General features: G+C 36.5%; 1 protein-coding gene across 2 annotated transcripts; it reads right to left on the bottom strand.

The window, feature by feature from the left end:
* Window positions 1–1,435: 1,435 nt before the first annotated feature.
* On the bottom strand, window positions 1,436–18,946 carry klhdc3l (kelch domain containing 3-like). Of its 2 annotated transcripts, none has more exons than XM_030124757.1 (8): window positions 18,877–18,946; window positions 11,781–11,964; window positions 8,306–8,388; window positions 8,095–8,173; window positions 6,973–7,013; window positions 6,122–6,242; window positions 4,555–4,744; window positions 1,436–2,103 (listed from the first exon to the last, which is right to left on the bottom strand). In XM_030124757.1, exons 2-8 carry the CDS (start codon window positions 11,938–11,940, stop codon window positions 1,476–1,478), a joined length of 1,302 nt encoding a protein of 433 aa, XP_029980617.1. In that variant the 5' UTR covers window positions 11,941–11,964; window positions 18,877–18,946; the 3' UTR covers window positions 1,436–1,475. The 2 variants fall into 2 exon arrangements, with proteins under 2 accessions (XP_029980617.1, XP_029980618.1); XM_030124758.1 differs by having other exon boundaries at window positions 18,873–18,917.
* Between the last annotated feature and the right edge of the window lie 8,276 nt (window positions 18,947–27,222).

Raw genomic sequence — 27,222 nt, 5'->3', positions numbered from 1 at the left:
CTATAAACATTTCTTTAAAAATAATGTGAACAACTTGAACAACCATGAAAAAACTGAGATTTATTAAGAAACGTAAGTGCAATTTTAACAATATTCAGCCTCAGTTTATCATTTCCACATGTGCATTCCAACTTACTGATCACAGTGGGTCAGCAAATACACATTAAATTACACTTTTCTTAGGACATTTCAGGTTATTTGCATTTTATGTGAAAAGATAGTTTGTAAATGTAAACATTTGCATGTAATTGTACTTTTTTTACACTAATACAAAGAGAAGTATTTGGAGTTGTCAATGTTTATAGTTGGTATGATAGTATTTTACTGGTTCGACCCACTTGAGATTAAATTGGGCTGAATGTGTAACCTGACCTTAAATGATTGTTAATATTAGGGATGCACCGATACCAGTATCGGGTATCGGATCCATACTCAGCGTGTGTATTTGTACTCGTATTTGTAAAAGAACTCTGATACAACTGCACCGATAACACTTACGGCAGCGTGACATTCACAGTTAAGTGCAGCAGGTACGCGGTGGAGGAGTAATGTCAGCAGTGTGGAGATTTAACTAAATAAATGTTGGTGACAAAAGTAACAGACTGCAAATAACGTTAAAGACACAGACAGATACGGACCGAGCGTTCTGTCTGTCCTCTGCTGACATTCCATCCGTTTTCCAGGTGCTCGCAGATGCGTACCCAGACGGAGAATACCACCGGAACCGTGGGGGTAGAGGATCTGTTAAAAGAGCGACTGTGTGAGTTAGAAAAAACTACAGACAGATTTATGACAACTACCCTCATCAATATCAACATCAACATTAGTGTCCACATTAGTGTTACCTCTGTCATCTCCATGTTTGTTATTACTGACTTTCTTCTTCTCAAAAAACGTTACTTTTTCTTCATGGTATTTGTCCAGTATGGTTAATTAAGAGTGGCACCCCCTGGTGGATTGATTGAGAAACACTTATTCCAACACATTAAATGTCAGTAGCAGCACTTTGTTCCAGTCAGACTAATGACAATGACAATAAAGCACGTGTTCAAAAGTAACTGAGAACTGTAATGGTATTATGAAGTACTCATATCGGTACTCGGTATCTGCAAGTGCTCAAATGTAAGTACTTGTACTCGGTCTGGAAAAAAGTGGTATCGGTGCATCCCTAGTTAATATCTTCGGTGTAATTTTTGCATTTCACAAATTCATCCCAAGGGCTGCATTGGACCCTTTTTCTGGCCGGTTCTGGCCCACAGGGTATATGTTTGACACCCGTGCTGTAAGGAGAACACAGAGAGAAAGGGAGAGCTCATAAATACACTATAGTTAGAATAACACCGAAATATGAGTATTTGTATTTATTTAAAAATTTCACATTATAAGTAAATATTAGTAAACATGAATGCAATAATATAACACTGATATGTTTATTTGTGAGTAAAGTTTTGATTAAAGTGGATCTTTGTGGGCTGTTAGGAGTCAGTCAGGGTCATCTGCCATACAGAGATGGGACAATGTCTGGTGCATGGTCTTCCTCCAAACACCAGCAGCAGGTCAGGCAGGTGCAGGACGATATTGCCGTCACTCAGCTCCTCCTCTGTGCCGCTCCACTGTTTCCTGAAGGCTTTGTTCTCAAAGGTCAAACAGTCCACAATCCTCTGTGCGTCCTTCTTTTTCCAGCAGTCATTGCTGTTGTTCACATCTGAGGATTTAGAGTAAATCCTGTTGCTGTGGCACTTGTCTGGACTAAACGTCTCCAGTTCTATAGCGCCTTCTGACCCCAGAAAAGTAAGTGGTGCGGGAAAGCACTTGTTCTTGAAGGGTCTGGTTTTGTCTTCCAGTTCCCTGGTGTGGAGTCCTAAGCCAGATCCGGAGCCTGTGTTGGGCTTGTAGCTGGGTCCGAGTCCAGCCCAGCAGTGGTGGATCTTGCCCGGGGGGGTGGAGCCGGGGAGCGCCACCACCTGCCTCCATGTGTGCGAGCTGAAGCTGTAGCTCCACATGGAATTCTGTGGAGCGTCCTGGCTCTCGCCTCCTCCGAAAACAAGCATAGCGTCTTTGTAGACCACAGTGGAGTGTCCGATCAGTTTAGAAGGACCAGACCTGAAATCAAGCATTGGTGGGGTTAGCAGGAAGGAACAACACACTGAAGAATGCGCTTTGTCTGCGTATGTTCCTGCTGTGGCACTGAAACTCCTCAAACAAACCAGCTAATTCTCCACCTTCACGTACAGATACTTAACTGCAAATGTCAGAACATATATTTGGACTGTATTCTGCCTAATACTGAATTAATGTAGAATAAACACAAACTAAGTGAATTTACCTTCAGATTCTGTTCTTTAATGCCATCTTTTTAGCACAGATTCACTCAAAATCCCAGGGTAAAGCCTATTTGTTATTTCAAATAATAACAAGCCTACATGTTACACTGACATTTAAAAAACATCAAGGCCATTAAAATGACTCTTGATATCAGCTCAGAATGCCATCATTTCCCATTAAATATAGAACTAAGATAGTAAATTTCAGATTTGTACCCTGGCTAAAAAAAAGCTTTGCACTGGATACAACTTGAGATTACATGGTGATGCAGCTGCATATGAGATCACCTGTATATAATATGCCTTTATCATTGAGAAATGACACTGATCATTTGTGATCTGTTATTTAACCCAGAAAGACTCAGCGTTACTTTTATGTCAGTTTACAAATGGAACTTTCTGTATATTTAACCTTTCTTAAGTGATTTATCGCCATTTATTTATAATATTATCCTCTGCATTTTGTATTTTATCAGTATAAATCGGGTATTTTCCTGTATTTAATTACTGATCATGTAGCTGTTCATAATAGCTCAGATTAAAGTCGAGGGTTATTAAATCAAAAATAGAGAAAGCTGCAGAATAAGTAACTTTTTCAGTAAAATCTATCATTAACTGAACATAAACCCAGTGTCTCCATCCACTGTCATTAATCTAACTACATGGGTTTCACTGGTGAATCAATGTTGTAGAAGATGACAGTGTTTCCATGTTCACTACGGACCCTCTGAATGTCCAGATGGGTCATATATGATGACCATGAAAAAATGACAAACTGTATTTTACACCAATTATTTACATGTATTGATAGGATTAGTGGATCAACAGATATTAAATGTTTTACATCAGTAGATGCTTGTGGTCAGTGGTAGATGTTCGGGTCTTTATGGGCTAATATTTACCAGTAGTCTTATTCTTATTGCATTGGTTTAAATTGTTTCTCAAGTGCATGTGTCATCTCTGTTGCTGTTGGTGAACATGTCTTGACAACTCTTGTGGCCACGTCTTGTGTGAGTAAGCAGAGCTTTAGGCTGTTACAAGGCTGAGGTGTGTTATAGGTTTACAGTACATGAAGACAGAAGTGGTTTAAGGTGAGGCCCAGGCCTAGGTTTAGTGAATCTTTTGTCAGAATTTTGTGACTTTTATTAAAAGGTCAAATGGTTTAGAGGTTAAAGTTGAAGCAGATGCGTACACTATACACATATGTACATTTTTGGGTAACATTTTTGTCTGTAACTGCAGGTAACAGAGCAGACACCAGCAGTTTTGGCCAAAGATGTGTTAAACGAGGTAAAGGTAAATGAGATACAGTGACTTTGAATTTTTTCTGGGGTTTGCCTGGATCAAAAAGAGACAGAGGTTGTACCATCCAGACCCTGAACCTTGACTTTACAGACTGATTAATGACAATTATCAGTGAGTAAAAGTATTTGATAATTGTTAATGAACCAAATGAACAGTTCACTAAGGAAACAAAAACAGCTCATATGACACAGCTACTGTGGTCACAGATTGAACATCTTACAAGTTTGTTTTGCACCCTAAAATATAGGTTGACAGCCCGTTTTTACACTTGTAAAGTAACATCATCACAAGGACATTAAAGTTGGAAAAGTGTGTAGAAAATTTGGGTTTGGTCAAGTGTTGGACATGACATGAAGTTTTTCCATCCAAGAAAACCCTGCCTTAGTCACCAAAATCTAATGAGGACATCTTGTGAGTCTAAATACATGTTTGTGTCAGATTAGAACACAAGTCATTCTAGGTGTCGCTAATAATCACATTCATAAGAATGAACAGGTATGAGGTCAGTGACATTAACCTGTAACCTTTGATCAAAATCATTTCATTTCATGTACTCAAACTGGTGACATTTTACAGCTGTGACAGTTCAGAATGAGGACTCTTGTTCACTCCATAGAAACACTACAGCTCAGTCCTCCTTCACTTTCAGCCAGTTACTGAAACAACACTAGGTTTTAGTTTGGGCTTGTTTAACTCAACACAGCATATGTATCTATTATTCTTGTAATTGTTGTATATTTTTGTATATTTTAGTATTTCTCTGTAGTTTTGTATATTGCCAATATTTTTCAGTATAATTTTGTGTAATATTTTTCTACAGTCGTTTTATATAGGTGTTTGCTGCTAAAAATGTTTAATTGTTCCTATAACAGTGACAATAAAGTCCTATTGTATTGTATTGTATTGTATTGTATTCAGTACTCACTTGGTTTTGAGGGAATTCCATACATGACTGCTGGAGTTCCACTCCCAGAAGTCTCTCTGCTCCCGTAAGCCTTTCAAGCCCCCGTACAGGTACATGCAGTCCTGGTAGGCCGTGGCAGAGTGGCTGTGTCTGGGACCTGGTCCTAATGAGCCCTGCTGAAACCCAGTCAGCAGGGTCCACGCCATGGTATCTGTCACATGTGTGAACACACACAAAAATATGCACATAACTAAGTATAATTATGCAAGAGTTCAGAGCCAACAAAGGAACAACAATATAAAAGGTTATTTCAGGGTTTTTAAAATGACGTCTATGGTCTGTGTATCATCTACAGGAGATGGTGATCCGCAGGTGTCCTTATGATGTTATGGTATGTTTTCCAAAAGCCATCCATGTAATAAATATTCAAGGCCTACATGTTTATTGTTATGTTGTCCCGTCTCATGCAGTGTAATGTTAAAGTGTCTGTATTTTCACTTCTCCATACTGGGGATATGTGGACTACCACCCAGTAGGGCTGTGCAGTGGGACAGAATACACTGTTGATTCATAAAATGCAGACAGATGAAAGTAAGAAAGTGTGGATGAAATCAATACAAATGCCGATACTGCTGACTGATGCACTAGTATCTGTTCCCTTAGAGGTAAAAGCCCCTCCTACCTCTGCTCCATGTTCAACACCTTCTAGCTGCTGGAACCAATTACAACAGAAACTAAAATTCAGTCTCACATCCTGTTTTCCTCTTTCAAAAATGTAATTTAGTCAGTCAATAGAATATGATCATTGCACATATTTCTCTAAAGGTTACCAGATTCAGTTTTATATATATATATATATATATATATATATATATATATATATATATATATATATATATATATATATATAATCTAGGGATATTTTATACTACATTTTATATGAGATTGCTTCACTTGTATGAAAGTGCATTCTGTATTTTCTATTGCCTTACATCTGATTGGTGCCTCTTCGCCAGGTTGTCATTGTAAATGAGAACTGGTTCTGATTAACCAAAGGTAAATAAATAAACAAAAAAATCATGGACAAGTGTGAATGTGACACAGAACAGAATACTTCTGAACAGCGATTACTTGTATAGAAGATCCAGCTACTAAACACAGAAGATTGTGTCTGTATCCTCTAGTCCTACCAGCTACTGTACGTACTACAGTGACTATGAATAAGTATGGATAAACTTATACAACCATACTTTGATCTAATCTAACCCCTTAAATCATGTCAAACCCGAAAAACTATTAATCAATCTCAAGTAGAGGCTGTTGTGTTCTTCGTTCCAGAGTCTAATATAAATCTGCTGACATCTGTACTTGTGATGCCACAGGTTCTGTCTCTGTGCTTAACTGAACATGTGTTTATTGTTGGTAATCCACCTTAGGGAACTTGGCTGGCTTCAGCTACAGTGTAGCTGAATGAGATGTTGTGGGAGCAGTTGCTGGGAAACGAGCAAAGACTCCAGGAAGTGACTGCTCTAACAAGCTCATAAAAAGGCACATTTTTACATGGCAATAACAGCGATTTTTAACTCACCCAAGTCCAAACTCCAGAACTCCTGAGACGATCCTTTAATGTCTATGAAACCTCCGTACACTAACATGGCAGAACCTATCACCACTGCACTGTGGCCCTTTCTGTTGGTTGGTGTTTGACTCTGCAGTGACAGAAACACACACACATACATGAAAGCTGGAAGGGCATGTGCTACTCCTACCAATTATCATGAACTGCTAGTATTTTCATTCAAAGTCTTATATTTCTGTAGTTTAGGTTCCACAGATCTGACATGTCATATGCATCAGCCTGTTTTGACGGCATCAGTGCAGACACACCTCAGTACGTGACATCTGAGAATTTGCCATCCTGTATGATGAAAGAAATCCCCTTGAACTCCCTCCGAATGGGACATTTAGTTTGAAAGTAATTTTTGAGGAGCTCAGGTTTCTTTTTGTTAAAGTTATGGTTTTCAATGCCTGCTCATCATGAATGCCACTGGTTAGGTTAGATTAAATACACCTATTCAATCTCTGAAATACAAGATCATGACAGAATGAGTAACACTTTTCAACACAATGTAATTCAATACAAAGTGACAATTTTACCCTTGTATTCTGTCAGAACTGTACAGGATTTGTATTCATATGACAGCAGGGTCAGAAGTAGGCATTTAAATAAGAATAGTACTAATAGTAATTTAGTCAGATATTGAAAAGGGCTGTAAGGTAAGGGCAGAGGCTACATCTTCAAAACATGAGTACCATAAAACAGACTCCACTAATATACTATTGTTGGTAAAGTGACTTTTGGACAAGGCTAAAAGGAGGCTCAAACAAACAAAGTAGGTTCATATTTATTTGTTCTACTATATAAAAGGTATTATGTACCTGAATGGTCTTTCCTTGGCAGCGTACCCATTTCTGCTTTGCTGAAAAACATAAAACAAGCAAATGCAAAAACAGATCAAAATCATACTTGAACAAAACTATTGTGTCTGCATGAGATTATAACAGCTCAGTTTAAGAAAGTACAGATGCTGGAGAGTTTGAGAATGAATTTGAGAAGAAATAATATGTAATATCTAAAAAAAAAAAAAAAAAGCAAGGCCTGAAATTCATCAAATTGCTGTTTTATTAGACTTTTTGCAGGTTTTAGTCTGTGGTGAATTATTATCTATATCATAATACCAGAAGGTCTCAGAGCGTGTGTGTGTGCGTGTGTGTGTGCGGTTCTGAGAAACTGAGACGTTATTACCTGGCCAATTTGGTACCGAAAGTTGAGGAATAGTCCCATCTCCACATTAAATATCTTTTTTCTCTAAAATTCACTTTTTTAAAGTCAGGAGGGCTTGGTTGATTCGGTAGTGACAGGCAGCAGAACCAACCCATAAAGATGGAAGATGCAAAACAGCACATTGGCCCTCTAGATGGAAATATGGGAACAAAAAACCCCTAGACGGAACAGTCAACCAACATAAAATATCATGCACACTCTGCAAGAAGTTTTCTTTTCACAGTAGCACTTTCAGTTTAAAATATTACATTAATGTGAAGCATACGTTAGTCGGGGATTCTGCTAGCTTACCATAATACTGGAAGGTCTCACAGCATCTGTCTACCTGCCTGTCTGTCTGTCTGTGTATGTGTGGTTCTGACAAATTGAGACATTTTTAACTGGCCATTGAATAAAATATCCAAATCTACTGTATTTTGTTCCAATTAGGGAAAAATCTTTTGGGATAAATTTAGGGGAGGGATAATAATTCTGGATATTTTTCATACTTCAAGTTCTATATTCTTGTTCCCATAAAGAAATGTTCCCACAGCTAGAGGAGTGGATTTATCCACAGGGATTGAAGCTAGTAGTGAATATTTTTCCAGGTAGTTGAAGGCCTGTGTGGAGTTGACATGTGAGAACAAGTCCCGTCTGTCAAGTCTGATCCTGTCCTGACAGAACATTTGCTGCTAATGTAAACTGCACATTACAAAAACCTTCCCAGTCAGTCGTACCGATGTCAAACACCCACAGGGGACATCTCCTCTTGGTGTAAGCAGAATCCAGCATACCTCCAAACACGTATAGAAAGCCCTGAAAAGGTTAAAGCTGTTAAACAGAATATGTGACAAAACGTGTAGCGATAAGGACAAGATAGTACTTATTTTTTGTATCTCTATTTAAGTAATTCAAATATGGATAAATAGATTCATGTTGGGTTTGTACCTCATGAGCCACCATAGAATGTTCCTCCAGTTCTTCTGGTGCCGCTTCACCGGAGCAGTTGAGCTCTGTCCACTCGTCACAAACTAAAGCACAAAGCATGCATTTTATTTAACCTGGGGATCAGATTACAACATGCTGCTGTATGCAACACACACTACATTTAAATGCACTAATGTCCTACTATTGTGAATATGACGACAGGTCAGATTGGAAATATTTACTGAGGGAGGCAGTGTTTCCATGGCTCAAGAAATCAGCCATAGAGTTTGACAACTTGATAAGTAACGTGGACAAATGCCTGTAAATGAGAATATCAGTGAAATATTTGTTTTCATTTCATTTAGCTGTGCAAACTGCTAGGTAGGAATGTTGTTTTCAGGGTTCCTACACATTTGAAATTTCAAAATTCCATACTTTTTCCAGACCCTAATTTCCAGATGTCTTGGTAAAAAAATTCCAACCAGTCTTTATATTTGGGATTTATGAGCCAGTCGTCAAAGAATTTACATCTACCCATTATGAGTTCTGCCAACAGTCATACAAAGCATGTTGAATAGCTCGCTCACAGACAGTGTGTGGACATCACCTGTCCGTCAAAGCAGCAGTGAAACTTGACGACACCTGGGCGGGCCTTAAAATGGCTTGGAGGAGGATAAGAGCAGAAGGCTGGGCATCCAACTTGTCAATCTGCCCAAATGTTTTCTGGGACATGTAGCCTAGTGTATATGCTCTCACACAAACATTTTAGCTGTGCTGGCAAGCGCCTTAAAAAAGATCGATCCATTTCTTTTTTTAGATATTCATAATTTTATGTTTTAGAAAATAGAACAGTGGTAACAGTCTTGGAAACATGAATATTTTTCCATACATTTGTCTCCATTTTCCATACTTTTCCAGACCTGGAAATTTATAAAATCAAATTCCATACTTTTCCATACTTTCCATACTTGCGGAGGAACTAGAGCTGCACAATATATCGTTTGACCATCGACATTGCAATGTATGTGTGTGCAATAGTCACATCACAGGTCCTGCAATGTAGGAGGCAAATGAAGTCAACGTGTTCTTATTTAATTTCAAAGGTACCTGACACACACTGCATGCAGTGATCCACCAATCACAATAGTTCTTAATCAGTTTGGAGTGAGTCGCAGGAAACAATATTGAAAAATGAGCAACGAACAAGAGAAAATCACCGTAAATGAAGACTTGGTGCCAAAAAGAAAAGCAAAATCAGTTATCTGGAATTATTTTGGCTACAAGAAGGATGATATTGAAACGTGTGTTCTGTGTCGATAGTGTCTTGCACCTGTCACCACAACAAGACATAAAGCAACTAATAGGTTTGACCATTTATGTCAGCACCATGCAGCTATTATAAACTCCTGAGTATTTTTTTCATATCGCAATATATATCGCAGGGTTTAAAAAATTGCAATGTCAGTTTTTTCCAATATTGTGCAGCCCTAGTAGGAACCCTGTGTCTTACTATATTTCAGTGCATTTAAGCATCTATTTTAATTTCTTTCAGAGGCATCACATCATTTGAGTTCATGAGAAGTGATAGAAATCAATAAAAGGACGATTTTACCATTTAAAGGTGCACTATGTTAAAACTACATTCCCAACAGGCTGTGGTTTACAGTGATTCCACTACAGCTAAGAGATATTTGTTGGGAACAGTGGTGAGGAAGTTTATTGCTTTCATAAACCAGTTAGCACATAAACCTAGAAAAGTATTATAAAACCCTCAGACCAGAAATATAAAGCTATCAACATTTCGAAAACAAATTTTCTTCCTGCATGAAAAGTAGGCACTCATGTACCCTGCAAATGAAGTAACACAGGTGCAGTGGAAAGCATTCTTAGAAATAATGTCACTCGATATCACTGTTAGCGTATTCATGCAGTTGTTGAAGCAGTGTTCAGATGTGTTACCATTCCTTGTTACTGGTACAGGGCAGTCTGACTGGGAAGCTGGGTTTTAGTTCCGTAATGCCACAAATAAAGACACTACTCCAGCATCTTTTGTTTTAGTTCAGGCACTAGTAACACTGTAGAGATTATTCACACCTCTACCGGTTAAGGAACTCTGTTTAGTGGCAACACTGGTTCCATCTGAAAGAGTATTCTCTAAGACAGGACTAATATTATCAGAAAGAAGTCACTTCAAGATGGCAAAAGTGAGATCACTTGTCTTCCTTAACTCAAATTTACCAAAGGCTAAGAAGGAGAGGAAGTAGAACCTACAAAGGGTGACACTGCTTTATTATTTCAGGGATGTCTTTAATTTTGGTCACACTTTTTGTTTACACTATTGTTGTTTACATTGTTCTGATGTGGCTTTGAGTCAAGGAACTGAGCTCCTGTTTGTAAAGTAGTTCAGCTGTACAAACACCAGGTAGGGTATTGCATTCACATTTTTATCATCTCCTAATTTTTAAAGTCATTAATTTATTTATTTACTTACTTACTTACTTATTTATTTATTTATTTCATTATATATTAATTCTTAGGGCGACACGGTGGTGCAGTGGTTAGCACTCGTGCCTCACAGCAAGAAGGTCCTGGGTTCGATTCCAACACTAGTCGATGGGGGGTGGGACCTTTCTGTGTGGAATTTACATGTTCTCCCCATGTCTGCGTGGGTTCTCTCCAGGTACTCCGGCTTCCTCCCACCATCCAAAGACATGCACTAATAGGTTAATTGGTTAATCTAAATTGCCCATAGGTGTGAATGTGAGAGTGATTGTTTGTCTGTATATGTCAGCCCTGCAATAAACTGGCAACTTGTCCAGGGTGTACCCCGCCTTCGCCCCTATGTAGCTGGGATAGGCTCCTAGCGACCCCCGTGACCCTAGTGAGGATAAAGCGGGTTCAGAAAATGAATGAATGAATTAATTCTTATTTATTTTTTTAAATATTTTTTTTTCTGTACTGTAAAAATGTTCGTGTGTGGAAAATTTTACAGTAAAGTTGTTTTGCATGGAGGTTATCTGAAGAATGCATAGTTTTTACTGTGCCACAAAGTTTTTTTTAGGTGAGGGAAAATTCCAAACAGTTATCTCACTGTCAAAGCATGGGGATATAGTCCCACCTTATGGAATGTTTACAATAAAAATACAAGCCAAATGAAATTATAATCAGTATTTCAGAATAATTCCCACCAACAGAGTATACATATTGGTGGAATCTGAATTTTTGTGATCCAAATCTTATTTTAAAACTGCTACCAGTGATTGTTTCCTTGGTAAATGAGTTACCCCGGTTGACTTCTAAAAAACAAATAAATATAACAACAAGCCAGTCTTTTAAACAGCTCCTCAAGATCCGGCTCCCTTCATAGAGCCATAAATCCCATCTCTAAATGACATAAAAATACTAGTATGACACTTAAATAGCTGCATTTTTGCCATAACTTAGACATATGTTGGTACTCAAATGAGCTGAACTATGTTGTGTGTCAAGTCCTTACCCACACTGTACTTCCAGAAATCACTTAGACTGGAGCTTTCTCTGCCACCAAGGATGTACACATTTCCATCATGGCTGCAGCAGGCATGCTTGTAGCGGTCACATGGTGATGGGCTGCTCTGGGGGAGCTGAGTCCAGAGGCAGGGACTACTTTGACTCATAGCTGTTGTGCACTAGACCATCGTCTAAAAAAAAAAAAAAAGAAGTATGTTTAGAAAATGTGTCAATCGTCATATGAAAACTACCCCAAACCTTTCCATTCTATTTCATCAAAATAAAAAAAATAGTGTAATTTATGTTGAAATGCTACTTCCTGGTGGAAACCCTACATCAGAGCCCAGTATAGTCATGTGCCTTGTGATATGACACCTCCAACGCCTGTAATAAAAGGCTTCCAGGATAACTGATGCTAGTGGATGATGCATTTAACCTCCTCCCTGTGACGACACCTGATATGTTCGTTATCTTTCCACCTGCCGTGACACTGTATAATGGCAGCCCTGGAAATTGGCTGCAGGAGTCATTATGTCTTGGCAAGACCTTGTTAGTTGTTATGGTTTGTGTTGAGCTGGGACTCGGCTCAACGTGGAGCACTGGGACTGGGACAGAGCACCTGACTACAGCCCAGGGCTCAGGAGTCAGGAGGGAAAGCAGTCCGAAAAAGGCTGTGAAGTACAGCTCTGGGGAAAAATGCTCCTGATGTAAATGAACATGTATGTGCAGTTAGCCATCCATTAGACCATAGCCATTATTTCTAATATCTGTTTATTGATTTCACTTGGTTGAAAATATAATGTTCTACCATAGGGCCAGAGTGATTATTTTTACTGTGCTTTACATGTACTATTTTAACTTTTTTTTATTTAGTTATTTATTTTTTGCAGTCCAAATTCCAAATTTATTTCATTGTCATTTAAGTTTTTGTAAGCCTTTTATACATTGGCGGTGGTTTTGCTGCATATTTTTTATGCAATTAATCCCAGAAACCAGTCGTCCAAAAACACCCCAATTAGTTTTCCCAAATTAATTCACTTTCTGCTGTTATTTACGTGCTATCAGTCAATTTATCTACCCATCAGTTTTGTTTCTGCCCCCTCATTACATATATCATTTTAATATGACAGTCAGCTATATGCAGTTACATAAAGATTTGAGTTCAAGTTACTTCAAGAGGTGATGCCAAGACTCATGTTTTACACCAAACATTTCAAATATCAATTTTTCATATTAATCAACATTTATTATTCATAATCAACACTGGTATTGGTCTATAAAAAATACATCGGTAGACCTCTACCCTATAGTGTATCTAGCAGTTAAGTTGATCGACACAGTCAAGCATTACTTGTAAAAAAATAAATAAATAAGAAATAAACATTGCATGGAAGCCAAGAACAGTTGCACTTACAATTATTTTTAATGCCATTATCTCAAGATCACAAGTTAATCATTTAATGAACTTGGATAATAAATCTTTTTTTTTGTACTACCAGGTTCATTTATTGTGTTATGTTAAAATTACAAAACAAAGCAAAACAAATTATTAACCATTACCAGAAAAAATGTTTGCTGTACAAAATAAAATTTTTCCACAAGAGGAAATTAATCAATGAATGACCTGTCCAGAGTGTTGAAGATGTGCAGAAGTGTATGGCTGGAGGTGCCATAATCAGTCATTTAACGTATGCAGATGACCTGGTGGTGTTTAGAACTAGTTCAGCCAGTTCCCAGCAGCAGCTAAATGTGTGTTCTGTGCATGAAGAACTGCATGATATGAAGTACAACTCTACTAAAAATGTAATTATGGTTTTTCGGACAAAGGACAGATCATTGAAGTTTCCTAACTTTAGGCTATATGGGAATACTTTGAATGTACCTTGGTCACATCATAACAGATCGTTTGTCGGATGATGAGGACATGTATGTGCCGGATGTTGTGCACACAAGCAAACATACTGTCACAGAAATTCTCCTCATGTTCTGTAGAAGTGAAACTGACTCTGTTTAGAGTACCCTCTGTACACAGCACATTTGTGGGTGAAACGTAAAAAGGCCAGCTTCCACAGACTGACAGTGGCATACAATGATGCTCTAAGGCTCTAATTAAAACAGCCCAAATGGACTAGTGCCAGTGAACTGTTTGTGTCTAATCTAGTAAATTCACTGCATGCTGTTTTGAGAAATCTGATGTTTAAGTTTATGTGTCGCCTGAATCATTCAGGAAATATAGTACTTTAATTGTTGACTAATCTTGCATGAAGGCTAGTGATGTATGTTACACATCTCAGTCCTGGAAACACTGGTATGGCTGTCTCTTGAAAATATAGAGTTTCTATATTGTGTTTGTATTTATTTGTTTGTCTTTTAGTGTGGACCATGAGTCTGTAATAAAGCTTATCTGTCTGTCTGTCTGTCTGTCTGTCTGTCTGTCTGTCTGTCTATCTATCTATCTATCTATCTATCTATCTATCTATCTACCTATCTATCTATCTATCTATCTATCTATCTATCTATCTATCTATCTATCTATCTATCTATCTATCTATCTATCTATCTAAATCACATATTTTGTGTTAATCTCATACTTAGGCTAATTTCAGACAGTGGAAAAACACTGATCACAACCATAGTAGACAATATTCTACATAAACTACACAAACTGTGAAAACTAGGGGTCTTCTGATGGAGCATATTGACAATTATTTATCATTTACAGCAAATATCTTACAGCTCGGATGAGGTTACTGTTAGCCTCAGGACATATAACACCACATGCAAGTGCTCCCCAACTCTAATTACAACTCAGTAGTAAAATGCAATCAAAGGCTGACACATGTGACTGTTTAAGAGTGATTTACGACGACTGACTCAGCTCTCTGTCAAAGCCATGGAAACATTTAGTGAGAAAAATCATCAGTGACTCACTTCAGCATTTCACAATATGCAGCACAACTCAGTTCATATTGAGTAAAGTTTACAATTCCACTGTGTTTATGGGTTATCATTACAGTAATTTTCCACAATGCCCCATTTCTACCATGGCACACAAATTATGCCCTGCTAAAAAGCTCTCTGTTTTGTATTTCCTTTAACAACAGCATGACCTTTAAATATCTTATCAACAAGTCACATGAGCCGAAAAAGCAACAAGGTCAAGACGCTATAGCAACAAACTGCTTGTACCTTGACCATACACCCCACTGTCACTTGTAAAAAGAGGAAACTGGTGTTTGACAGATGTGGATGTGGAAGTGATTGAATGATATAGACAAAATTCCTTCAGTTTATTGGCTGAGAATAAAAACTAACAAGATAAGAGGTAATTATACAAATAATATGTAAAAAAAAAAAAGACACAACGTATCAGTTATAAGAGAGAAATACAATACTCATGTCAGGTGACTGATTCAATAGTCTCTCAAGTCCCTCTACTCACATGAAAGAGAAAAAAAAAAGACTAACCCATTCTAATGAACACAACAGTCCAGGTTTCTTCACGTGTGCCTCATTGTGTAAATTAATAGTTACTGAAGACAGAATTAATAAATAGGTTACATAGTTTGGTAGAAATTCTGTGTTTTCAATCATTTAATATTATAAATATATTAGATTTTAGACCAAGTCTTCTGGTTTAGTGTTTGTGAACAAAGCGAGTTATATGACTCAGATGTTGTAAACTCCTCTGTATATAGATATTTGTTGTTATATTATTTAAAACAGGTGATTTGTTTTATGTTTTGTTTCTAAGAGAAGGAATAACCTGGAAAAGGAATGACTGGGATAACATGGATTGCACTACATTATTATGACCCCGCTAGGCTTGCCACAATTATTAAATATTGCAATTATTTGAGATGACTATAGCCTAATCATTTTGCAGAATGTCCATTAATAAGCTGTCCAAAACATCTGGATGAAACCAACAGAAGGGCCATATTTCTACCATTATTTTCACATCATTTTTCCATTGTGTTGAGGTTAGATTGATCTCCTTCAGTGTTATCACCTTCTGATTTGATGTCCGCTGAGAGGAGAAACTGCTTATCTCAAGGTGCTCAATTTCTAATATTCAACTTATCATGTTTAATTGAATATCCAGACTAGATGTTAATGAATAACAGATTTTCAGTGGCCCATTTAAGTCTTTGCCTATGAACATCTAAGATAAAATAATGAAGACTTGACTCAAAGTCAGTGTTACCATTTTCAAAGCCTGACATCAGTCCACATCAGTATTAGTCATCAGAGTGAAGCCAATACTGAAAGTTTGTAAAACATCATTGATCATATTAATTGGTGGATTAATCCCTCTTCTTTAAACTAGTTCTCCTGTGAGTGTGTTACAAAGCCTTAGGCTGTGAGGGATGGATGTATAATAAATGTTTGACTGTAGAAATTAAAACAGAAAAGAAGTGGTTTAAGGTGACATCCATGCCTGATTTTACTTTTAGACTTTTAGGGTGGAAAAGCTTGTGAAAGAACTGAATGTTTCTTAAATGATACAAAAATACAGCATTAAACAAGTTGCTAAGATGCTGTACTTTAGAAACAACTAAGTGGAATGGAAAGATGTTTAGTTTATTTGCGGTCATATTCATAACAACCAAAGAAACTGAATTAAAGTAGCTATCTATTGAACTTCACACCACTGTGTTTGTTCTGCATTGCACTGAACTGCATTGGGAATAAAACTATGCAAAAAACACACACGGCAGTAGCAGCGAATTATATATTATCGTTACTAGAAATTACTTTATACGCATGTGTTCAGATTCAGATCTACTTAACTAAAGCTGATGTACACCCCTGGTACAATGTGATGCAGATGACATAGGCTGTTGTTTGACTGCATCTAATGTTTCTTTACACCAAGATGTGGGATGTGATGGAATTCCTGCACAATAGGAAATACAGTTTACATCATTATTCTTTATAGGTTTGCACTGTAAAAAAAAAAAAAAAAAAAAAAAAAAATCCTGTTGTTTTTATGGAAAAAACTGGCTGCTGTGGTTACCAGAACAATACTGTAAAAAACACATCCAAATGTAAACATATTTACGGAGTAACATGTACAGGGGTTGGACAAAATAATGGAAATACCTTCACCTCAAGATGATAATGCCCCAATCCATACAGCTAGAATTGTTAAAGAATGGCATGAGGAACATTCTAATGAAGTTGAGCATCTCGTATGGCCGGCACAGTCCCCAGACCTCAACATTATTGAGCATTTATGGTCAGTTTTAGAGATTCAAGTAAGATGTCGATTTCCACCGCCATCGTCTCTAAAAGAGTTGGAGGGTATTCTAACTGAAGAATGGCTTAAAATTCCTTTGGAAACAATTCACAAGTTGTATGAATCAATACCTCGGAGAATTGAGGCTGTAATTGCCGCAAAAGGCGGACCTACACCATATTAAATTATATTTTGTTGATTTTTTAAGGTGTTTCCATTATTTTGTCCAACCCCTGTAGATGTAACATTTTAAACATTGGATTTAAATGGTAAATGGACTGCACTTATTTAGCACATTTATACACTGTCATGGTGTCCAAAGCCACCAGGTCCTACTGGGAGCTATTCAGGCTTCAGTGTCTTCCATGGACACTTTGACATATGGACAGTCGGAGCCAGGATTGGAACCACCAACCCTTTGGTTATTGGAGGAGCTGCTCTACCAACTCTACCAACCCATTAATTTATAAATTTAAAATGTTAAATTGTTAAATGTTTACTTTTTTTAAATAACTTTTTTATTAAACAAAAACAAAAAAAGAAAGTAAAAAAACAGCAAATATGCCGTTATTTCAACATTATGGTCTTTGCAATTTAAACGGCACCACATTGTTTTTCAGTTTAGTTTTATTTTCTAAAAACAACAGAAATACATAATTTCTCCATACAAATCTGGTTTTGTTCACATACTCTTCCTGTAAAAACTACAGCTATATTTGATTTAATCGTTAACACAAAAATCTTTTCAAATAAACAACTTTGCATTATATTGTCACTTACAGTTTTTTTTATGTTGCAAGTTTACAACTTTTTGGTGTTAATTCTACAGTCATTTTTTACAGTGTGTGCAAATACACTGAATCAGTCACTCCACAATTTTTTAATCCATACCTGGCTAATGTAATCCCTATTGTAAAACTGTTTATTTCAGTCACATTTATTTCAACTAAACAATATATCCAACTTAAACAATGTCAGCAAGTGCCAGCGGGGGTTTTTCCTCTCAAAATGAGGGTGGGGTCCCAACATCCTGATCCTGATCATACATACACTGCCTTCAGAAGCTTTTTTTTTGGTTGTTTTCCCCTTACATGTACTGACAGTTCTCACAGTAAAAACTATACAAACTGGTTTTACTCTTATTACACTCTATTTCAAGATAGCTACATAAGGAAATATGGTTGATTTCTCAATTACTGGAAGTGCAGATTTAGAGCAGTATTTGTTGGAGGTTTTGCAGAGTAAGTCTCAGTGTGCTAAGCTAAACCCTTTGGCATCCTACAACTAAGTTCCCCCACCAGCTAGCAACATTTATCTGTTTAACAAAAGAGATGGAGGTTACCCCTTCTAAATACTCTATGCAGGACAAACCTTGCTTACTGCTACTTTTTATTCTGACTGACTTGTCTCCATCTAAAACATGCTAACTACAGTTTACAGTATGTCTGCTACTCTATTATTTTTGTCAAGTGTCAACATGTTTAGCTAACGTACGTACTAAGTTACGTTACTTTTACAAACGTAAGTCGGTTCAGTTTTAGCTTCAATATAACTGTGTAAACCATAGGGACAGGCACGAGGTTTACCACAGTTTAATGTAGTTTTCTAGATACCATATAATAATAATGAAATCCCATGTAAACTGTTTGTACAGATATTTTAATTGAACGTACAGACATTATAACGGTAAAGATGTAACATTAGAGCAAGAGGAAATGATGAGGAAATCAACTTTTTCTTACTTCTGTCGACGGTATCCTTAAGTTATGCTACTAAAAGCCAAGGATAGGTAGATGTAAGTGTGCAAGAGCGGTTAAAGTCTGAATGAAGTTGAAGAATATGTTTTTTTTTTCTTACTTACGGCTCCTCCGCTCCTCTTCTTCTGCTTGTTGTCTTGTCTCTCCGTGAAAGTACTTTTGATGCGTTCAGGGACTCCTCGTAAACTGCACGATCGAAGATAGGAGGGCGTGAAAGTTGATTGTTGCGTTTGCGTGTGCTTTTACTCTATAAAATACATACAAAAAAGTGTCGTTTTTCCCAAATATGAGTTCATAGACGAACTTCACATCAAAGTATCGAGCTTACCTATGTATTGTTTGGTATTACATCACATTAAATCTGATTTATACAGACTTGTACTAAGTTTCGCAAGTCAAGAGGTGGAGAGGAGAAAAGGCTCGGTAAGATATTAACATAATGTAAATGTTTGCTTTACTTTAACACCCATAGGAATCTGATGAATTGGTAAAATGACACATAAAGAATGTGTGAACCCATAACAGAGGCGATTTCTCAAAGACTGCAAGGAAAGCTCCGCCTCCCCTAAAATTATGAAAATTAAATGGTTAAATATGTACGGTTGTGTTGACATTTCATTGACTATAAATGTGTTAGAACACGTTCATCTCACAGACGAGTTCGTTCAGAATCGACTTTATCACAAATCAACGGACGCGATGTTGTTCACTTCTCATACATTCCCGTTGCGCTGTTTTCTCATACGATCTCTACTCAGTGCATTTGCCCGTAGACACTCGGCGTCCATGCACGTCAATGGGACTGAGTGGAACAGTTTTTTTCATTGTCTCAAAACTGGACGGTAATTGGATAAATGCCACGATGTTGTCCCGCCCCCAGACGCTCGGCATCTCTGGGGGTGAATGGAGCTGTGGGCGGAGCTCGGCCGGGCTGGACGCTGGGCTTCCACGTGCTGATTGGAGGATTAGTCGAAAGGCTGAATCCCGTTTGATTGACAGCTGTTTTGAGATCTACTCCTTCACTTGACAGTTCAGTTTAATACCGTCGCGCATTCTGCTGTGAAATCGAGAGAGAAACCACTACGAAATTACTTGTTCATTTCTTGCACTGTAAATAAAACCCACTCATTGTACTTCCTTGTTTCAATTTAACATAATTTCAGCGTTTTCTTGTTTAGTTGGTACGATAAGGTCACTGACCATTTTCTTTAAAAGGAACAGAGGGCCGAATTTATGTTTAAATAACTTGACTTTTTTTTTTTAATGTAAGCCGACAATGAGCTTCCCCTCGCTGAAAAACGAGCAGCCGCCACTGACCCATAGTATGAATGTTTTGAAGGAGGGTTACTTTTAAAACATACCTTTTTTTTTTTTTTTTTTTACTTAAACTTTTATTGGTTTTTCAACAAACAAACAAACAAAAGGCCAGTGCTTTGATTTAGACATCAATATAGATACCTGCACAAAGTGCGTAGAGAAAGCATTTTTTTTCGATAAAATAAAAATAATAGTAAAATAATAATACAAAAAATAATAATAAAAAATACAGCGAGAGAGGGATTTGTGTAACTCCATGAGGTGAGGGTGCAAAGGATAAAATCAACAAAATCAAGGCCACTGGTACCATCTATCTAACATGGGCCAAAGGAAACATAGACCATTCATGTTGCTCCAGTTTGTCTCAAGTCTCTGAAATGTTTGAAGCCATAGTCCTAAACGTACCTGTTTTTATTACAAGTCACAGAATAAATTACCTTATGTTTTTTTTTTTTTTTCCTGTATTCTGTTGCTCTGTAAAGCAGGCTGAACCCAGGAGATTGTACCAACACTTACAAACAAATACACGTTTTGAATAGGATATGCTGTATGTAAACACAAAGGCAGTGTGGTGTTTTGTCTGGGGGGAGGAACGATGACACAGACAATTTTTTACCGTTTATTTTCCACAGCCCTGAGTGAAAAGCAAAGAATACAATAAATATAATATATGTATTTTTGCATTCCTTATTGAATAGTTTTTCATAGCCCAACAAAAACATGCAGTTATTTTGTTAAGTGTTGCCTTGTTCATATATTACTTCTAATTTATTACATATATCAGATTTTACAGAAGATAGACTAAACAGTTTACAGCTGCTTCAACTTGAAATGTATAATGGGTCTTTCCATAAAACTGGGTTCATTTTGGTTCCTGGCACTTTGCCAGCGTTTTAGACCCAATAATAAAAGAGAAATGTAGACATAGTTCCCTCTAGGACAGGGGTGCCCAACCCTGGTCCTCGAGGGCTATTATCCTGCATGTTTTAGATGTATCCCTCTTCCAACCCACCTGATTCAAATGATAGGCCTATCATCAGGCTCTGCAGAAGCCTGATAATGACCGTCAGGTGTGCTGGGAGAGGGATACATCTAAAACATGCAGGATAGTAGCCCTTGAGGACCAGGGTTGGGCACCCCTGCTCTAGGATGTACCTAATGATGACCTCAGATAACTGCAAAAAAATTATACTCTTACTCTGAGCTAGGGATGTAACGATATGAAAATTTCATATCAAGGTTATTGTGACCAAAATTATCACAGTTATCATTATTATTGCGGTATTGTTGAAATTGTGCCCAAAATGTTCAAAAAGTACTGATACACACACTGAAATAATTTAACCAAGTTGTATTTTGAAAAAAACAACAACAAAAAACAAATAAAATATGCATTTTCTCTTGGCAGAAACGTTCAAGTACTAACCCTTAGTGGTCTGACCCTATTTTGGCTGTTTTTCAGTACTTTTGATTTTGCCTTTATATACTATATAAACAAATGTTTACTATACCCATGTTTGGTACCTTTTTATTTCAGCACAACTTCATCTATATCATCTGCCTATTATTTTTTCACTTTAACGTACTATAAAAACATAAAAGGACAAAAAACACAAAAAATATATAAAATACGACTTGAAAAATATATATAATTTATTGCATAAATAACACAAGGATGCTTAACGAACCTTTCCAAAGACTTTAAAAGTGAAAATTGGTTCCAAATATTAAGTATATAAACTTAAAATTGTAATAAATTAAAACTATACTCAAATATTTGACATAAAAGCAGATCTTTACATAGGTGTTTTTTTCCCCTAAAAGTGTTGTAATCAAACACGGTTATCATGATAATTTGAATTTAAAGGCAATTTTACCACAGTTTATCATTATACCGGTAATCGCCACATCCCTACTCTGAGCCATCCCAAAGTGAATGAATTTTTGATAAAGTATTGGGGCCAAAAATAGGACCAAAAGTGAGACATGAAAAGCTACCTAGGTGTCAGTGCATTTGTCTGGGAAAACATGGCTTGAAATGGTCTTATATACCGCTATAAATAAAGACACTGTGTTAAATTTGATGATCCTAGTGGTTTTTCTAATCCAGACGTGGGTTTTTCATGAATCGGCAATCTCATTCCAGGTTTTGTGTGTAACCCATTGTATCCACTCACGTTGCATGCAAAACCAGCTCATTTAAACACATATAAATCATGAGGGATTTTGCAACAGCAGTCATTTTTATGAAACACTCTGCCTTGCATGTTTATTTTGATTCCCAAAATGTACCTGTGAGAGAATAAAAAGATATTTGTCCTTTTTATCGTGTTACATACAGATTTTTGTATGCACCTGTCAAATAAAACTGTGTTTTATCTGAAAAATAGTTTATTTTATCTCAGTAAATATTAATTTTTAAAATAGACACAAAGGGCTTCCACACTTGCTTCATAACATTAGTCTACATCTTGTTTCAATTTTTAGCCCCTCTGTCCTGCTTTTAGGGACCAGTGTCATAGAAGTACCCTTATTTATTGTATTATCTACTATGACTATTTTGAAAATAATGTTCTGAATACTTTTTAATTTAAAAAAAAAAATTTCAAGTTGATCTCCTCTCATAATGCTATTACTTACAGTCCATTACTCCTATTTACACAACTGTGCTTTAAAAATGTTGTATCAAGCCAAATACATTTATTGGTTTGTTTAACAAGCATTTTGTTTAGTGAAATTGTATCCATGCAATCATTCCACTAAACAACAGATTTTCACAGTATCCAAACCTAACCACACAATCATAAACAGAGATCTGAGGCAGAATAAGTGAAAACTAGAAGCACTCGGAGAGCGCAGACCTCCGCCAAGGCTGATCAGTGGGCCCCCCCGTGGGCCCCCCCACCCCCGATCACCACCAAAATTTAATAATTTCTTCCTTATCCCATTTCCAACAAACCCTGAAAATTTCATCCAAATCTGTCCATAACTTTTTGAGTTATGTTGCACACTAACAGACAGACAAACAAACAAACAGACAGACAGACAAACAAACAAACCCTGGCAAAAACATAACCTCCTTGGCGGAGGTAACCAGAGTAGTCATACCATGTATTGTTGTTAAGATATTAGATCAGTTAGTAAGAGGTTGGAAAAACAGTTAAACCACACCATGAAATGCCTCATACTGTATCTCACATTCATAGCCATCGGTATGGTTTAGGGTTTGCATTGTTTGGAGCAGGCCCTGAAGGCAGCACCGGTGCTTTCATCAGGAGGAGGGGCCAGTGCTGGAATGAGGGGTGTTGATTCAGGACTGAAGTGGATCTGTTCAGACCTCTGAAGTACACACAACCCGTTTATTTATAGAACACAGTCAGTAACAGCAGATCACATGAAAAGCAGACATGAATAAGGGAAAATAAGAACACATACTGTGAAAACTGACCCAATCCTGCTCATTTAATGACAACGTCCACTCACTATAGCAAGTATCTGAACACATTTTACTGTGAATTTAAACAGTTTCAGTAGAAAAATGTTAATGTGTAATAGTAGACCTAGCAAGAGAATGATGATGAGAATGGATTCTTTTTCTTTTGGTAAATTTTAAAATTCCAGATGTGTTATTGAATGGGGTGAAAATAAATAAATAATAAATATAATAAAAAAAAAAAAAAATAAATAAATAAATATATATATATATATATATATATATATATATATATATATATATATATATATATATATATATATATATATATATATAATAAATAAAAGAGGCATAACATGAAACTCAATATTCCCCCACAGACTTAAATAAACTGATTAAAATAAACTAAAGCTAAATTTTTTAAGTCAGTCTTTTTTTCTCAATTATGGAAAAAGAATCTTGTCAATTTACTAATGTTTTAATTAAATAAATGATTTTAAGAAAAATATATCTAACTTTGTTTTCATGAATTTTTCCAGCAATTATTCTGTTAGATTTAATCAGTAAAATCCTAATTGCTGTGCGTAATAACCCAGCTGAGACACACGATTTTTCCTGTTTTCGAGAGCTATCTCAATCTAAGAACATTATTCAATTAATCTTTTTTTGTTTCAGAGGCTAGACTTTTACTCTTGTTCTAAGACATCCATGAAACTGATTAATTTTAATATGATACAGTGTTGTTAAGGTCATGAATATTTTGCTTCTTTTCGCAATGAGCCTTAATGATGAGAGATAAAAGCTAAAGAAAAATGCGAATCCATCATTTAAAAAAAAAAAAAGTGTGATTTTCTAATTGTAAATGAGAAACAGTTCCACATTTTAGGGTCAGTATTTATGTGTGAGATGCAGAGTCATGACTGGATCCAGAAATGTAATCCAGTACTGATCCATGAAGTGGGTTAAGTAAGTGAAAGAAAGTGTGAGTTATGTCACGGACAACACACATCACATGACCACATACCTATCGCATGCAGCTGTGTGACTATGCACGTCACAGCTTGGACTTTGAGCAAGAACTAAGCACGTCATTTTATGATATGAAAGCAATATGATGTGTTTCTGAAGGTTTGATTGTGGCAACGTGATCTGTAAAAGTTACAATTTTATTATTATAATGTTTTAGAACCTAAATGTAGTAGTTTTCCGTTTTATTTTTTCTTTTCTTTTCTTTTCTAAATAAATAATCAGTCATGAATGAATAAATATAATATAATATAAAAATATGCGCCATAACTACCTCCTGTTTGTGCAATAGCCCCCACAGCTGCTACAATGTTTCTGTTCTGTTTACACAAATTATACTGGTTGTTCTGTTTTGCACTATTTATTCTGCTGTTTACATTCTGTTTATCTATTTATTCTTTATTGCACTCATTTATTGCACTCATTTATTTTTAGCTTGTTTTTAAAGTTATATAGACTATATTTTAATTCTGTGGAATCCGGAAGCCAAGCAATGACATTTCGTTGCCAAAATCTCACTGCTGTGTTTCTTTTGTGCAATGACAATAAAGGAAGTCTAAGTCTAAATGAATGAGTGATTGAATGAATGAATGTTTTTAGTATTTTGTCTTACATAAAAACATGCCCAGCTCTTACATGGGCTCATAAGACACCAAAAATACAAACCAATTATCAAACACCAGACAACAGGCACAATAGATATGAACCAAACAAAGTACTGACCTATTTAAACAAACACATCTGCCGCTTTTTCCAGGCTTTACAAACAAATAATGCTAATTTATATACTTTTGAACTAAACAGCCCTTTCATCTTGTCATCATCAGTGCTCCAGAACATATCAGGATTTTTGCGTAAACATGTCATCAAACAAAGAGGCTCTCAGTTCATCATATTGAGGACAATACAAAAGAAAATGGGATTCATTTTCCACTTCCCCCAAATCACACAGTCCACAAAGTCTGTTTTCTTCTGGGGTTTGGGTGAATCTCCCAGTTTCTAAGGCCAAGGGAAGGATTCCTGTACGCAACTGAGCCATTAGGGACCTTTGGTTCCTGGTCAAATTTGCGCTAACATAAAACTCTGTTTCATATGTGTTTTTTAGTTGAATGTATGTCCACAGCTTCGGTTTAGTCAGGATCCTATTCACCCATTTTTCTTCAAAAGCAGACAATAGGTTAGCTCTGATCTTGTTAATGCTACATGAAAGGTTGTTGTGAAATATATATTGAAGTTGTGCTTCCGCTAAGACCGCTCTGCTCTCTGCCCACCCAGGGGACCTTGTCCTACTCCAGCCAAATACTTTTTTGGTTATTTGATTACACTGGTCTACAATTTTTAGAAATGATTTGCCTCAGAGATTAAATGTGCTAAATGTTACGTATTTTAATAAGATTAATTAGAAAATAAATGACAAAAGTGCTGGTTTGCTGATGTTTTCAAGGTATATGAGTAAGTGTTATTACGCCTATATATTGGTTTATGTACATTTATATAATAGTTTTATAAATCTTCCACTAAATAGAACCTGTAAAGTGAATGTATTCTAATGTGCAGACAATGTTTTGAAGTAGATCTTGTAGCTCTGAGACAAATATTCCTTTTGAGTCAAACCCATTCTCTCGTTAATTCTTGAATTTCACATTTTGACCCAAGGCTGTATCTTGGAAAGTTCAGCCAACCAGCATTTTTTACTTGATTTTTCTTTATCAGTGACTCTCATGTGGTAAAATTTCATTACTTTTATTCTGGAAGCATTTTCCTTGTTGACCAGTGTTATCTGGCATATTAATTAGTCATGAAAGCTTCACACTAAGATGCATATCCACTGGATTGGATAACCGATGGCCCGTCAACAGATGCAAAATTATCCACATAGAACACAGCATTTTATTTTCCGTGCTATGTTTTATATCATATAGTCCTGCGATGAACTGGTGAAATGTCCAGGGTGTACCCCGCCTTCACCCGTAAGTAGCTGGGATAGGCTCCAAGCGACCCCCGTGACCCTAGTGAGGATAAGGCAGGTTCAGATAATGAATGAATGAAGGAGTGTTTTATATCATGAAAGACCTACACTTATTTTATTCCCATCCATTTATGTGAGAATGTGTGTGATGATATTGCGAAAACCTGGGACATGAACAATTTATGTCCATTTGTTGAATATAAATAAAATCTGCCTTTAGAAATACAGATAAACTGCATCCAAAATTCACTTTCACCCAGACGTTCACTAATGTGTGTAGAAATGGTTTTCAGTTTTTCATCTTTTACACAGTCTGTAAGTGCATCCCAGCCTCCATCTACTGCCTGATAGTAGAAGGTCCTATTCTAAGTAGGGGTGTAAGAAAAATTTCGAATCTGCGATATATTACGACATTTCATTTCATGATACTGTATTGATATTAAAAAGAATTGTATCGATATTTTTAAGTATTTATTCAAATACAGATGTGGCAAGGCTTCAGTTTTGTTTTTCTTTTTTGTCTATATTTTTGGGAAATCCTTCAAGCTTTTTTATTTATATATTTACATGGGTATTTTGGTCTTCTGTTTGTATACTAAAAAAATACTATTGTGATACATCAGGTCATACATGTAGTTTTTTGACATTGATAACGCTGTTGTGTTAAATAATGTTTATTTCAAGCATCCTAAAAGCACCTTTTAT

The sequence above is a fragment of the Sphaeramia orbicularis genome, chromosome 21, assembly GCF_902148855.1.
Source record: "Sphaeramia orbicularis chromosome 21, fSphaOr1.1, whole genome shotgun sequence".
Classification (NCBI taxonomy): domain Eukaryota; kingdom Metazoa; phylum Chordata; class Actinopteri; order Kurtiformes; family Apogonidae; genus Sphaeramia; species Sphaeramia orbicularis.
Note: the sequence above shows the minus strand (reverse complement) of the source record. Positions and strands in the feature narration are given on the sequence as shown.

Bases quoted from the DNA above. Each gene is read 5' to 3' on its own strand.
- klhdc3l (XM_030124757.1), bottom strand. From the start codon at position 11,940: ATGAGTCAAAGTAGTCCCTGCCTCTGGACTCAGCTCCCCCAGAGCAGC. The intron at 8,389-11,780 runs GTAAGGACTTGA...TTTGTGCTTTAG, and splicing joins TTTCTGGAAGTACAGTGTGG to TTTGTGACGAGTGGACAGAG. The intron at 8,174-8,305 runs GTACAAACCCAA...TAACCTTTTCAG, and splicing joins ATTCTATGGTGGCTCATGAG to GGCTTTCTATACGTGTTTGG.